At 41.1% G+C, this 16338-nt stretch overlaps 2 protein-coding genes across 2 annotated transcripts; both read left to right on the forward strand.

Moving 5' to 3' along the window:
- Positions 1–4146: 4146 nt before the first annotated feature.
- LOC139455492 (uncharacterized) lies at positions 4147–6991 on the forward strand. The gene has a single exon (XM_071237042.1). The coding sequence runs from the start codon at positions 4221–4223 to the stop codon at positions 5682–5684; it is 1464 nt and encodes a 487-aa protein (XP_071093143.1). The 5' UTR covers positions 4147–4220; the 3' UTR covers positions 5685–6991.
- A 1146-nt stretch (positions 6992–8137) lies between these two features.
- LOC139454898 (uncharacterized) lies at positions 8138–8845 on the forward strand. Its single transcript, XM_071236508.1, has one exon. It carries the CDS (start codon positions 8138–8140, stop codon positions 8843–8845), a length of 708 nt encoding a protein of 235 aa, XP_071092609.1.
- The last annotated feature ends 7493 nt before the right edge of the window (positions 8846–16338 follow it).

Below are 16338 nucleotides of genomic sequence, written 5' to 3' on the forward strand. Positions count from 1 at the left end.
TGTCATTGCACTCAACAGTGTGTATCGGTGCTTGTGTGTCATTGCACTCAACAGTGTGTATCGGTGATTGTGTGTCATTGCACTCAACAGTGTGTATCGGTGCGTGTGTGTAATCACTCCCCGAAAGTGTGCATCAGTGCGTGTGTGTCATCACTCACCAAAAGTGTGTATCGGTGCTTGTGTGTCTTCGCACTCAACAGTGTGTATCGGTGCTTGTGTGTCATCACTCTCCAAAAGTGTGTATCGGTGCTTGTGTGTCTTCACACTCAACAGTGTGTATCGGTGCTTGTGTGTCATCGCACTCAACAGTGTGTATCGGTGCTTGTGTGTCATCGCACTCAACAGTGTGTATCAGTGCTTGTGTTTCATCACTACTCGACAGTGTGCATCGGTGCTTGTGTGTCACCGCATTCAAGAGTGTGTATCAGTGCTTGTGTGTCATCGCACTCAACAGTGTGCATCGGTGCTTGTGTGTCACCGCATTCAAGAGTGTGTATCGGTGCTTGTGTGTCATTGCACTCAACAGTGTGTATCGGTGATTGTGTGACATCGCATCCAACAGTGTGTATAGTTACTTGTTTGTCATTGCATCCAACAGTGTGTATTTGTGCTCGTGTGTCATTGCATCCAACAGTGTGTATTTGTGCTTGTGTGTCATCGCACTCAACAGTGTGTATCGGTGCTTGTGTGTCATCGCACTAAACAATGTGTATTGGTGCTTGTTTGACATCGCATCCAACAGTGTGTATCGGTGCTTGTGTGACATCGCACCCAACAGTGTGTATCGGTGCTTATGTGTCATCGCACCCAAAAAGTGTGTTTCGCTACTTGTGCTGTCAATCACTGGTTTGTGTTTGTTGTTTGACGCCGCAATCAGCAGTAGTCAAGCTATATGTCAATCATGCCAGCGCGTGTACGAGCGAATTATACAAGAAAATAGTGATGCAAAATATAGCTACATATAGGCATCCAAATAATTATGTTGAAAAGGGTTTTTGAGCAAAGTGAAAAAATCCTAACATTCCCTTCCTTTACTATATGTACTCTTCAGTAGGTAGTGAAACTCGACCGTCATATAAGAGGCGGTCTAAATCGTTGTTTAACAAGCGGCATTCCACATTACCTTCTATAAGTGTGGAGCTTGTAAGACAGAGTTAAATTCCTTATTATGAACGATTTTGCTATTTCCGTGGCTCCAAAAAGTATATAAATATATTTAATGTGAATACCAAGTTATGTTTATATGTGAATACTATGCCACTATAGGAAAAAAGTACCTCTCGCCATATTACACTGAATCTCCTCTGATGAAATTCACCTAGCTAATGCAAACAGGTGATAATCTTGTTGTTCATAATATGGATGTGTTCTTGGACAAAGCCTACATATATATACTGTTATATTCTTAACTCCGTCATGTGTGATTTAGGATGTATTAATGTGTTATGGGCAGGTGACCTGTTACTGAATAAATTGTCTGCCTGTCTCAGTACGAAGTGCGTATTTTATACTGATAGTCTTGTCAAAACAAACGAGGGGGCACGGGTGGCCCAGTCGTCTAAGGCGCCGCGATTCGCTGTGCAGAGATGCGTCCCTTGGGCATGCCAGAAACCTATGATTGTGTGTTTGAATCCCGGTTCGTCCCAATTATGTTTTCTAGGTTTGTCAGCACCATACCCGTGCTCGTGGGTTTCACCGAAGTGGTAAACGATATAAATGGAATACTGTTGAAAGCGGCGTTAAAACTCAGAGAGAGAGAGAGAGAGAGAGTAGTGCATGAAAGTAGATGGCTAATGTGTTATTCTCTTGCGCTTATATCAATATTACACATTTATAAGCAGATGGGCGAAATACTGCCCTTAGTGTTTGGAAGCGTTAGTCAGGAAAATATGGATTGGAGAGGTGAATCTTTGTGGGCAGTGGTGTTCTGGTGTGTCAGGACGTATAGGTTGGGCTTGCTCGTGGTTGTATGTGGGAACTATATGCATGGCGGCGAGGAATTAGAGTGTAGGATATATTTGTTTGTTGTTTAACGCCGCACTAAGCAATATTCCAGCTATATGACGGCGGTCTGTAAATAATCGAGTCTGGACCAGATTAAGTGATATCATGAGCATCAATACCATGAGATGCATCAACCAAGTCAGCTAGCCTGACCACCCGATCACGTTAGTCGCTTCTTACGACAAGCATGGGTTGCTGCAGACCTATTCTAACCCGGATCTCCACGTGGGTTTCACCGAAGTGGTAAACGTCTGGGACCTACATCACTTCGGGCTTTGCTCACACATTAAGCTGACACGCCACGATATAACTGGAATACTGTTGAAAGCGGCGTTAAAACTCACTTACTCAAAACGAACAATGGTGAAATCAGCTACACTAAACATGGCAGCGTTTTGCCAACACCGCGTGGACTGACGGTCGAGATCGAGAGAGAGAGAGAGAGAGAGAGAGAGAGAGAGAGAGAGAGAGAGAGAGAAAGAGAGAGAGAAAGGCGGGGGAGTGTCGCAATCAGTGTGTTAACCTGTGTTGTTGGTATGATTGAGTGTGTCTGAGCATTTCCTAATAACACAATCTACTCCCGACAAGTTTCTCCGAAATTGTTCACCAAGTGTGTGACCTTTAATATGATGAAACACTCCATTAGAGAAATGTAAATAAAAATCCCAAATACGGTCACTCTGTAAATTTAAAATATCTTTGCACAATTTAAAAATAAACTTTCTGAGAAAAGGATCCGTTGTACAGGAGTTTGTGTACAGATTGTGATTGTGGTTAAATGTAAGATGCGTATCATATTATATTTAATTGTAAAACAAATACCTGTTGTTACGAAATAAGTATTTACCAAATACTGCTCGTCCTTATAATGTAAATAAGTGAGTGAGTGAGTGAGTGAGTTGTGTTTAACGCCGCTTTTAACAGTATTCCAGTTATATCACGGCGTGTCAGCTTAATGTGGGAGGAAAGCCCGAAGTGATACAGGTCTCAGACGTTTACCACTTCGATGAAACCCACGAGCACGGATATGGTGCTGACAAACCTAGAAACATAATCGGGGCGAACCGGGAATCGAACCCACAATTATAGGTTTCTGGCGTGCCTTAAGGACGCAACTCTGCACAGCGAATCGCGGCGCCTTAGGCGACTGGGCCACCCGTGGCCCCTATAATGTAAATAAGACCTTGTAAGTATTTTACAGTCATAGCAGCAAAGTACAATCACAGCTGTTGCTATTTACTAAAACCATGTATTCAAGGTGTAACACTGCAGCTGTATTGAGTTATGTCCCTTGTAAAAACTTTTATGTAAATAAAATTCATAAATGTATGTTTACTGTTCAGTACTGGAAGCTAAAGTTATTGCATTGTACTTGTACTTTTGGTTCTTGTGCCCTACAACGAATAAACATGCCTGTGAGTTTGTCTGTTTGTCTATCTGTCTGTCTTTACGTCGTATGTACAAACAGGATATATTTCTTCTTGAGATTAGCACGTGAACAATCACTTGATACGAATATAACTTTGAGAGTAAACTTGCCCCTTGGTGTAGGTCACAGGTACGAGCGCCTGTTTATTATCAGTTAGCTCCTTCGACAAGCATGTGATACTTGGGGCATTTAGTTGAAGGTGAGATCATAGATAAAAGTACTCCCTTAGGCCAAAAATTATTCGTCAGTCGTACAAAGTGATAAGTGAGAAAACGAAAGCAATGGAGAATTGAGAACTAATAAATCAAATCATATTTGGAAATATATTCTGATTAGAAAACGTGATTAAAATGCAGATTTTAAATTTTAAGGGCAAGAGAGAGAATGTGCAGTCATCTTTTGCCTTACAATGGGCGAGGAGACGTTGATATTGTGGATTGCTGTGCTGAACTAAACCATGCGTTATTTTAATAAGGGTAACCGCTGTTTACATCTAATATATGTGAATAAAGTACATGTAAAGTGCTGTCTTTAAGTATATGCTGCTACATACTTAGATCACCAATGACAGGACTGTGTGCCACATCAGGTAAGTTGAGATAACCTAGTGTTCTTTGCACCCTTGACACGGTGACACTGACTGCGTAATGATAACCCAATGTGTATACTTGTACTTGTACTCACGCCAGCCACTCCGTAGTAGAAAGCGTCGTGTTATACCCAGAGGTACACGCTCACATCACGCTAACGGACAAGGACATCTCAGGGGATATTGTACATTCTGAGAATGGCCGAGTTTAAATGTCTTTCCTGGTTGCTGTCATGTACCTACCTGATCTGTCTTTGTAACTGCCAGGACAGTATTGTGTCTGTCATACAGAGACTAGATCAGTTTCAGGAGGAACTGCTTGATAACAAGGATGATATGATCCGTATGGAGAAAAGGATACTTAATATCATAGATGTCGCTAAGACATCATTGAGAGCTGAATTGAAGGAAAACATACGGGATCAGGTGAGAGAAGCCATGGCCGAGATTCTACAAGGAGAGTCTCTTCAGGACATGGTGAAAAGTCAGGTCGTCTCTGAAGTGTGGCATCTGAAACAGGGCTACCATCAGATGAAGAGGCAATTGCGTCATGTCTCTAGATCCCTCAAAGACTTTCAGGACGAGACGGGTGAATTTCATGAATCTGTGCTGAAGAAAGCAGATGTGTGGAATCGGGACAACTCAAGTGATACCTGTGTCAGAGATAAACACAGACTGGAAATAGAACTACGGAAGTGTGATATTTGTGCTGCTGATCTACAGAAAAATATTGAACGATTCATCGTATTGAACGAGACATGCCAGTCCCAAATATCACAACTGAAAACAGCGCTTGCTATGCCTGCTTCATCCACCGCCCCTGTAAATGTCACCTCAACCCCCAAATCACCAGTGTCAACCACGTCAGTGACGACACCCAGCCCAGAGGAGGAGAAAAGTAGGATCCTGATTGCTCCAGGCTGGTCAGGCACCCAGCACCAGTTCCGTCAAATCAACATTCACAGTAACTCACTTAGTGTCTATCAGTATCACACCATGAAGTATGTGACATCTGTTGCATACATAGTTAAGACAAAGAAACTTCTGATAGGACTAGCCAACCCTGATAAAATAGTGTCATCTACACTAGACACAAGTCACGTGACGGTGCTAAGAGAAGGTGTAGAGACATATGGCATGGCCGTGGATGAAGATCGAGACATTGTATTCATAGCCACGTATCAACCACGATACTCAATCAACCGCATGTCTACACAAGGGAAAGACTTTACTGCCATCATTGACTTGTCCAAGTACGGAAGCTATCCCTTTCAAATTACTCTTGACACAAGGAGAAAGAGGATATATGGGTGTAATGAGGGGAAACTGTTCACAGTGACCTATGATGGTCAAGGTCTGGCAACATTAGTCACAGGAGGTAGCCTGTTTACTGTAACCCTAGATCAGACAGCTGGTGTGTTGTATTATAACATTGAGAAAAAACTTATGAAGATGACAGTGTCCACTAATGTGAGTACAGAGGTGACCACACTGAGCGCCGTCCCCTGGAACCTGAGACTGTATAGAGACATCATCTACTTCAGTAGCTGGGGTTCCCCTATTGTAGGTGCAGTGGATGTGACATACAACAATGCTGTATGCACTCTCCAGTCATTATTCATGAAGGGTGCTACTGTATTACTTATGTGTTTGATTCCCTGAATTCCATGATGGATATTCTACCATGAATTTTGGAAAGAGTCAACTGAATCGTTTAGAATCACAAAAAAACATCTCTGATTAAAAAGCTCATTTGGCGGCCACTGTTGCATACGCTCTCCAGTGACTACCCATGAAGGGTGCTACTAATTCACTTATGTGTTTGATTCCCTGAATTCTATGATGGATATTCTACTTTAAATATCGAAAATACTCAACTCAGTTGTTTCGAATTACAATAACCAACAGCTGATTTAAACAGCTGATTTGGCGTCCACATCACCATGGAAACTGGCATTTATAGAAGTACTTTTTTCTCAGTCATTGTTGGTAGACATTTTATTGTACATTATATTGTATGAATCTTCGTTACAAAGTGCAGAGGTTCCGTCATTCAAAGCACGAGTGGCAATAGATAGTGGAAGGAAAACACAATGGAACCCGACTGAGTGAGTGTATTTCCAGTTTTGGGGACAAAAGTTAGCTTAAATTAGGCACCTTTCTATATCCGACTGTGACGTCACATCATTTGCGTCACAATGAGCGATAATATTTATGCGCTGCGTGGATTAAAACACAGTACGTTTATCAAGTTCCTTCCAAGCGCGTGACACCTTACATCGCTGTGAGGAGCATGTACGTTTATCTCTTATTCTATTATGAATTTGGAAATTACTCGATTCAGAGGTTGTCATATCACAATAAAGCCCCACTGATTGAAACGGCCGATTTGACGGCCGCATCACCGCGGAAGCTAATATTAATAGAATAGTACTGTTTTAAGTCATTGACGGTGGGCATATTTCGGAACGATGAGCGTTCGGTTACAAATTCAATTTAGTGCGGTTAAATCTACATGTAACCTCACTCTACATTGAAAACACAATCAGTCCATCTCCTACATTTTCCAACACACGCATATTTGAACCTCCATATATGTCCATCATATAGCAGTAGATTATTAAACTCATTTCGATTATTTGAAGTCGGCAAAAGAGTTGATATAACTGTACAGCATCGTGTCCCTGATAGAGTGATTTGCAGATTATAGGTTGGAAATAAAATTAAGTTTAGGTTGTAAAGTCGGTGATATGTACTGTAAGATTTTATCAATAAATACATCTTCAGAGTTCCATTGTTATTATCCGTTTTTCCAACTTACACAAAACAATGCAAGCTTCTGTACGAAATACCTCTGCTGACACTAAGGCACCCACCGTCTTTATATTCTGGGAGGGGCCTTGAGATGTTTTTGAACTAATAATTTGTTCCAGAAGAAAATGGAAGATATCAATTTGACCGCAGGTTTTCCCCAAAAGCCAATTGCCTGGAGGGGGCTGTGTTTCTTGAAGATACTCTAATGTGAAAAACCTTCATTGTGGGGGCTCTTCATTTCACAGAAATACATTGTATGTTTTGAAGCAGAGGCTGAAGACATAGCCCCAGAACATTATACAAATACTTACTCTTGACGTAGGGGTCGGGTCCTCGGGTCCAATGACCTCGTCAAGAGTAATCAGTCGTTGTCGGTATGCCAAAAATCACTTTAAAGTAAGGTATAATTTGCGTATACTATATCAGTATTCCAGGCTAGCTATATAAAGTGCAAGCACACAAGCACGTTGCTCTTTAAGTGCAATATTCTTGAACGCGATGTGAGACCCCAATTCACCTGAGACTCTTGTGAGCTAGGGGAGATCACTCTTACCGCCATGTCCGACAACCCCATAGTGAGACAAGTGCTCGTAATATGTGTGGCGACACGTGTTTAAAAGAGGAAGGCCAGTTTTGAGTCATTCAATTAAAAGGTTGCTCGACAATCGTTAAATTGGAAATGGAGAGTTTCCTATTAACATATTAATACCATTTTGTTAAATATACACAGTGGAGGATAATGTGTAAAGCGAATGGAGATTTTCAAACGCTATCATCAATCCAATTATTCAAATTAAGGTTTTCAATATTAACTCATGATGGCTGGGGTGCTGGGATAGTCTGGCGGTTTGAGCGTTTGCTCGTCACGCAGAGTGCCCGGGAAAAATATTAAAATGACACTTGGTGGCCGAGTAAAGAAGATACTTGGTGGCAGAGTAAAGAAGACACTTGGTGACAGAGTAAAGATGGAACTTGGTGGCAGAGTAAAGAAGACACTTGGTGGCAGATTAAAAAAGGGAATTGGTGGCAGAGTAAAAAAGATACTTGGTGGCAGAGTAAAAAAGACACATGGAGGCAGAGTAAAGAAGACACTTGGTGGAAGAGAAATGAAGACACTTGGTGGAAGAGTAAAGAAGACACTTGGTGGCAGAGTAAAGAAGGGACTTGGTGGCAGAGTAAAGAAGTCATTTGGTGGCAGAGTAAAGAAGACACTTGGTGGTTGATTAAAGAAGATACTTGGTGGTAGAGTAAAGAAGACACTTGGTGGCAGAGTAAAGACTCTACTTGGTGGTAGAGTAAAGATGATACTTGGTGGCAGAGTAAAGAAGGGACTTGGTGGCAGAGTAAAGAAGACACTTGGTGGCAGAGTAAAGAAGACACTTAGTGGCAGAGTAAAGACGTTACTTGGTGGCAGAGTAAAGACTTTACTTGGTGGCAGAGTAAAGAAAACACTTGGTGGCAGAGTAAAGACTTTACTTGGTGGCAGAGTAAAGAAAACACTTGGTGGCAGAGTAAAGAAGACGCTTCGTGGCAGAGTAAAAAAGACACTTGGTGGCATAGAAAAGAAGACACTTGGTGGTAGAGTAAAGAAGACACTTGGTGGCAGAGAAAAGAAGACACTTGGTGGCAGAGTAAAGACGTTACTTGGTGGCAGAGTAAAGAAGACACTTGGTGGCAGAGTAAAGAAGGGACTTGGTGGCAGAGTAAAGAAGACACTTGGTGGCAGAGTAAAGAAGACACTTGGTGGCAGAGAAAAGAAGACACTTGGTGGCAGAGTAAAGACGTTACTTGGTGGCAGAGTAAAGAAGACACTTGGTGGCAGAGTAAAGAAGGGACTTGGTGGCAGAGTAAAGAAGATACTTGGTGGCAGAGTAAAGAAGATACTTGGTGGCAGAGTAAAGAAGATACTTGGTGTGTTGTCGAGCTTCTGTGTTTCTGATGTGCGTTGTTGTGACAGGTTCAAGCTACCCCGCACTTTAATCCACGAGAATGCGCTCACACAATATTAACATGAGTTGGCACATTATGTGAATCTGCATGCAGTGCCTGTTCGTATGTGCACACTCCTGATCGGATTCGGAGTCAGAACAGGTTTTGTTTGTTGTTTTGCTTGTCATTTGTGTTGGCTTAACATGGGGCGAGGCTCCATACCTGGTCACAATGTCTTATGACATGGATAAAATAGTGCTGACTCACTCCACCACTCGTGGTATGTCTAGACTTGAGATGTTTCTTTGTTTATGTGATATTTGTTATCAGCTTTTACTTATCAAATAGAAGTAATCAGAAATGGTGTTTCAATAGGGTGATTAGGATTATGACAGAATTCCAATACACAGATACTATGGTGTTGCTAGAATATATAAAATGATATACTCATTAAATGATTTTGATTTCTAAGATACAAAGCCTAATGAAATGTAGAATGTTAAACAGCGATTAGACGGTCTTTTATATGACGGTTTAATGTCACTAACCTTCTGAAGAGTACTTTGTATTAAAAATGAAGCGATCTTTCACTGTGCTCTTAACACTTTTTAACATTATAATCATTCGGATACCTAAATGTGGCTTGATTTTGCATCCCTATTTTCTTGAAGTATAATACTGCAGAAGGCTAGAGTTTTGTGGAGTCTTCACATTCTCTGGTTCTGTGTTGGGTTCGACTAGGCAGCGCTTCCTGGGTAAAGTTCCATTCGCTGTCTGGCTTGCGTGTAGATTTTAAACTGCAAATAATAACAATGCTGATAATAATAGTAATATTAATACTATTAAAATATATTAAATACATGGCATATATGCAGACCCCGCTTTCGGAATGTCACGCTTGCATCCCAAGCACCAAGTTGTCCGACTCCCCATTGTTCTCGGTGCCTTAGGTTTGGTACCTCCCAATCCGTTGACTGACATCAGGAGAGTACCCGGGTTTGCTACCAGGAATACAACCCTTCTGACAATCTGGTTAATGCAGAAGGCTGCAGTGTTGGGGAGTCTTCACATTCTCCGAAACGTTCTGGGTGGGTTTGACCAGACAGCGCTTCTTGGGAGAAGTCCCATTCGCTGTCTTGGCTGCATGTAGAGGGGGCAAGGACCCTGAGTTGATGATGAGCCTAACCAGCCTGACTGTGCCAGGATCACCCAAACCCTCTTTGCTGCATTTTTTATTTTAATCTGTAAATAATGATAATAATAATAATAATGATAATAACAATAAAAAAATCATAATCATAATATGAAAGGACAATACAACTTGAAGAAACAAGCAAACAAAGTAAGGCCACCAAACTAGGCACCATGGGGTCTTCTGCCACCTGCATAGAACTCCCAGCAGGACCATCTCTCTACCTGCGATTGTTGGCACATTTAGCAGAATATTAACAGAACATATACACAACGATTAAAACCGTGTGTACCGGTGCTTGTGTGTCATTCACTCCCCAACAGTGTGTATCAGTGCTTGTGTGTCATTCACTCCCCAACAGTGTGTATCAGTGCGTGTGTGTCATTCACTCCCCAACAGTGTGTATCAGTGCGTGTGTGTCATTCACTCCCCAACAGTGTGTATCAGTGCTTGTGTGTCATTCACTCCCCAACAGTGTGTATCAGTGCTTGTGTGTCATTCACTCCCCAACAGAGTGTATCAGTGCTTGTATGTCATTCACTCCCCAACAGAGTGTATCAGTGCTTGTGTGTCATTCACTCCCCAACAGTGTGTATCAGTGCGTGTGTGTCATTCACTCCCCAACAGTGTGTGTCGGTGCTTGTATGTCATTCACTCCCCAACAGTGTGTATCAGTGCGTGTGTGTCATTCACTCCCCAACAGTGTGTATCAGTGCTTGTGTGTCATTCACTCCCCAACAGTGTGTATCAGTGCTTGTAAGTCCTCACAGCCCACCAGAGTGTATCAGTGCTTGTGTGTCATTCACTCCCCAACAGTGTGTATCAGGTCAAATAAAGAGGTCTGTGTTAAAAAAACATTAAATAAATTACCAGACTATCAAGATATCTATTGTCATGTAAAGAAGTATATCATGACATCCCCTAGCCATAAGCAGTGGCCACGTGTTGTCTTGATTTACCACAAGCATAAAGTTCGCAATTTCTTCTCCCTCAGAACTCTACCAACCTGACCGATACTTCAGCAATTCAAAACAGAACCATGTGCTATTTCTAACCCTTTTGGAAATATACTTGAGTAAATGAGTTATTAAGTTGAGTGAAAGACTATGATGTTTGAATGATGGAGTAAGTGGAGTAAATGATATAATGAATGATTGAGTGAATAATTGATACCCCCGTGGCTCATCAGCTGATCTGGATGAATCCTCACCGTCACATACTGAAATAAAGCAAAATACTTGTGTAAATGAGTTATTAAGTTTAGTGAAAGAATTTTGAATGATTGAGTAAGTTGAGTAAATAATTGAGTAAGCCGGGAGGATCATTCGGATGAGTAAATGATGGTGTAGGCTGATCAAATCATTGAGTAAGATGAGTGAAAGATTGAACAAGTAGAGTGAATGATTGCGGGAAGCATTTTGTAAATCGCGCAATTGAGTAGTTTAGTGATTGAGGAAGTTGAGTTCATGATTGAGTGAATGATTCAGTAAGCTGAGTAAATGATTCACTTAGCTGAGTACATTATTCAGCAAGTTGACACAATGATTCAGTAAGTTGACGGAATGATTAAGATGAGTGAATGATTAAGATGAGTGAATGATTGTGTAGGTTAGGTGAATGACTGAGGGTAAGTACCAAAAATACATTCATTCAAAACTTAGAATGAACCATTTACATGCAGTCGATGCGCGGCTTCTTTACCTTACATATCAAATGAATGATATTTTATGACTACTGGTCATCTTTCACAGTCAAAAGAAATGTGTATGGTGTCCAGGAATCCCCCAGGGTACCCCACAGCTGCATAAAATACGCACACTATGTCACCGTTACCCAGTCACTTTTGAGTTCTTCAAATGTTTACAAATATGCATAAAAAACAAAAGTGACTAATGGCCAATGTAGCCATTTTAGTTCGTACTCCTCTATGTCCCACAGGCCGTTTCTACTGAACGAATAAACGCATCATGTATACACGAACAGATGCAACTTAGAAGTCACCTGAAACAGCACCCAAAGCAGAATTATTGTCTAACTCACTGGTTCATTAATACCCAACAGAACAGCCCCCGGGAAGTAGAAATATGTTAAAAACCCATAGGGAATTGGGCCCAGCGTTTATAATTTTAATTTCCGACTGACAGTTTTCTCAGATTCATCTTCGGCACCGCAGTATAAAAGTTCTCTAAATCTCGAGGCCCAGCGTTTAATGGAGATCCTGCATTTATTGTTTTCAGACACCCCTACGCCGGCGTTTAATTGAGGAAATACGGTAACCTGCATCTATCCAGTCCATGGAACACAGCCTTGTTATCAGAGGTCACAACTGACAATGTTACACCCTCGCAACGGAGATGTCATCGTGACATCACACGCAAAGGGTTAACACACCTCTCTGCAAAACAAACTGTCGTCTCAAAGTTTTCAAAACATACTTACATTTCCAATGACCTCGAAATGTATACATCACATATTCAAGTCTGACGGTAACACCCAGCACTTAGTCTATTCTTGCACAATGCAAATGATGACGATACATCTGCTCGTCCTAAATACTGCGAGGCATCCCCTTTCCCAAATGACGTTGTCTACATTATGAGCAACCAGAACTGTGAATTTTACCTTCACTGCAATAATAACAATAAAAAAAATCAATCCCTTTTCACCACAGATTCTACGACAGCACTATTTACGCAGTTTGTTACATCAACTCCATGAAAAAAGCGGTAGGCTTTACTTCTTGTACATATTGCACAGTTTCGCTTCCTTCATATGTCTTCAGAACTACTTCCTTAAGGCATAACATCTTGGGGACGGTCGGGTAGCCTAGTGGTTAAAGCGTTCGCTCGTCACGCCGAAGACCCGGGTCCGATTCCCGACATGGGTACAATGTGTGAAGCCTATTTCTGGTGTCCCCCGCCGTGATATTGCTGGAATATTGCTTAAAGCGGTGTAAAACCATACTCACTCACTCACTCATAACATCTTGGGATAACAGTGTAAACATCCAATGTCAAACTACCAAAAGTACAATCGCAGTCAGTCCTCAATACAATGAATGGTACAATTTGCAAGTCAGCCCTCATGGTAATGGTACAATGTGCATGGAATACCACACAACGGGACAAACTATTTTTCCTGAAGGATTTCTAATTGAGCCTACAGCGAAGATTGTCAGCCTGCTGTGTACATAAACCGGATCATACCATGAACATTAAGCGAAATGAATGTAAATTTATTTAAATTTGTTAGGATCTTGTATACGTAGTATAAACTTAAAGCGAGTGATATTTATTAGCCTGTATTAGGAATATTTTTATATACTGTATATATAACAGTGCAGCCTTGTCAATGGGACATTTCACCCTCACATACCACGAGGAAACTCACCCACTTTGGGTTCATTGGGTTAAACAATTCATTTTCACAGAATTTGACTGAATAAACACACCATTAAGGCAAACAAACAATTATTACAATTAACACTGCTTTGGCAAATATCAATCAATTACTACATTTCCATGTCAATGTGAGTTTTAGAGAGGGGTTTTTAATCTTTTTTAATAATGTCCAACATATCCTGATACGATATATGTTGACGCCAGGTCAATTTCTCAAGGAAAGTATTCGCACTATTAGTTTGACAATATTCTGATAAGTGTTTCAAAAATACTAGTATAAAGAACATTGATTGGTCACAACACATATTGTGGTATAGAGAAATATATCCTTGATCGTGTAAGCTTGAACTTACAATTTCCGGTTTCCGAATGGCTTTGGCAATGACTGTTGAGGTTTCCAACAAAAAGCCCTTTGGGATGGCACTTGCTGAATTCTGAAGCGCGTTCACACCCCGGATGACGTAGCATCACACAACTGCCACAAATTAAGTTGCATACCACGTGACAGGAATTTTCCCTCGTGGGTGAACACTCGGGTACAGTGATACCCTAACATCACACCACTGCCACAGGACCATTTGGGTATCTCGTGACCGGACTTTCTCTTTTTGAAAACAAACTAGCTTATTCCTAATTCAGAACAGGCCTAGGTTGGCCTTATGCAAGCCTTTCAGTGCACTTTACATTTTGTTCACATATCACCCCTCAAGAATGCGACCACACAATATTGACATGGGTTGGCAAGTTTTGCGAATTTGCATGAAATACTTGTTCGTATGTGTACGTCGAACTGTGACTGAACAGAAACTTATTGTCTAACACGTCTAGTAAGTAAGTTTGAAATATTTTCTTGATTGATTAATAACTGTTCTTGGTAAAACTGTCCCTATACATGTAAATCATGCCAGCGCTCTTCAGTAGGTAGTGAAACTCGACCGTCATATAAGAGGCGGTCTAAATCGTTGTTTAACAAGCAGCATTCCACATTACCTTCGATAAGTGTGGAGCTTGTAAGACAGAGTTAAATTCCTTATTATGAACGATTTTGCTATTTCCGTGGCTCCAAAAAGTAAATATGTATTAAATATGAATACCAAGTTATGTTTATATGTGAATACTATGCCACCATAGGAAGAAAGTACCTCTAACCATATTACACTGAATCTCCTCTGATGAAGTTCACCTAGCTAATGCAAACAGCTGATAATCTTGTTGTTCATAATATGGATGTGTTCTTAGACAAAGCCTACACATATATACTGTTATATACTTTACTCCGTCATGTGTGATTTAGGATGTATTAATGTGTTATGGGCAGGTGACCTGTTACTGAATAAACAGTCTGCCTGTCTCAGTACGAAGTGCGTATTTTATACTGATAGTCTTGTCAAAATGAACGATGGTGAATAATTGTATCATACTTTTCAGACAGAATTGTACTCATATATTACTCGTATTAATCACGTGAATGATGTTCAGCAAATCAGTTACACTAAACATGGCTGCGTTTAGCCCACTCCCGCTTGGCCTGACGGTCCCTCGTGTGTCATGTTTGTTTGACATGCCACCTCTACTTGTAAAACAGGATTATCCTGAATTTCCCTTCGGGGTGGTTGTAAGTCGAAACTAAACCCTTCAAACATGCACGGTTTTCCGAACACAGCGCAAGGTTGTTGGTATGATTGAATGTGTCTGAACATGTTCGGTGATAGTGTGTGCGCGTGTGTGTGTGTGTGTGTGTGTGTGTGTGTGTGTGTGTGTGTGTGTGTGTGTGTGTGTGTGCGCGTGCGCGCGTGCGTGCGCGTGTGCGCGTGTGTGCGTGTGTGCGTGTGTGCGTGTGTGTGGTAGTGTGCGTGTGCGTGTGTGTATGTGTCGAGCTCATTGTGTTAACAAGTCTCCTTGTGTCACTCTCATTGTGTGAACATGTCTCCAAATGTCGCACTCATTGTGTTATCATAACTCCAAATGTCGCACTCATTGTGTTGATATGTCTCCTTGTGACGCAGTCATTGTGTGAACATGTCTCTTTGTGTCGTACTCATTGTGTTAACATGTCTCTGTGTGTCGCACCCACTCTGTTAACATGTCTCCGTGTGTCACACTCATTCTGTTAACATGTCCCCGTGTGTCGCACGTATTCTTTTAACATATCTCTGTGTGTCGCACCCATTCTGTTAACATGTCTCCGTGTGTCGCACTCATTGTGTTAACACGTCTCCATGTGGCACAGTCATTGTGTTAATGTTCACAGTCGCACACTGATCATTTCCTAATAACACAATCTACTCCTGACAACCTTTTCCGGGACAACGATGACTCATTGTTCACCAATTGCGTGACCTTGAAGTTTAATATGTAGAAGCACTTCATTAGAGAAATGTAAATTACATATAAATCCTAAAGACGGTCACTCTGTAAATTTAAAATATCTTTGCACAATTCAAAAAAAAACTTTCCGAGAAAAGGATCCTTTGTACAGGAGTCTGATTGTATACAGATTGTGATTGTGGTTAAATGTAATATGCGTATCATACTATATTTAAATGTAAAACAAATACCTGCTGTTACGAAATAAGTATTTACCCAAAACTGCCCGTCCTTACATGTAAATTTTGCACTTGTGTTGAGCTGTGTCCCTTGTAAACACTTTTATGTACGCTTCATAAATCTATGTTTACTGTTCAGAACTGGAAGCTAAGGTCATGCATTGTATTTGTACTTTTGGCTATTGTGCCCTACAACTGAATAAACATGCCTGTGTGTTTGTCTGTGTTTCTATCTGTCTGTCTTTACGTCGTATGTACAAACAGGAACTATTTCTTCTTGAGATTAGCACGTGAACAATCACATTGTGCGAGTATGACTTTGAGAGTAAACTTGCCCCTTGGTGTAGGTCACAGGTACGAGCGCGTGTTTATTATCAGTTAGCCCCCTTGACATGCATGTGTTACTGGGGGCATTTAGTTGAAGGTGAGATCAT

The sequence above is a fragment of the Haliotis cracherodii genome, unplaced genomic scaffold (assembly GCF_022045235.1).
Source record: "Haliotis cracherodii isolate W230 unplaced genomic scaffold, xgHalCrac1.p SCAF_11, whole genome shotgun sequence".
Taxonomy (NCBI): Eukaryota; Metazoa; Mollusca; class Gastropoda; order Lepetellida; family Haliotidae; genus Haliotis; species Haliotis cracherodii.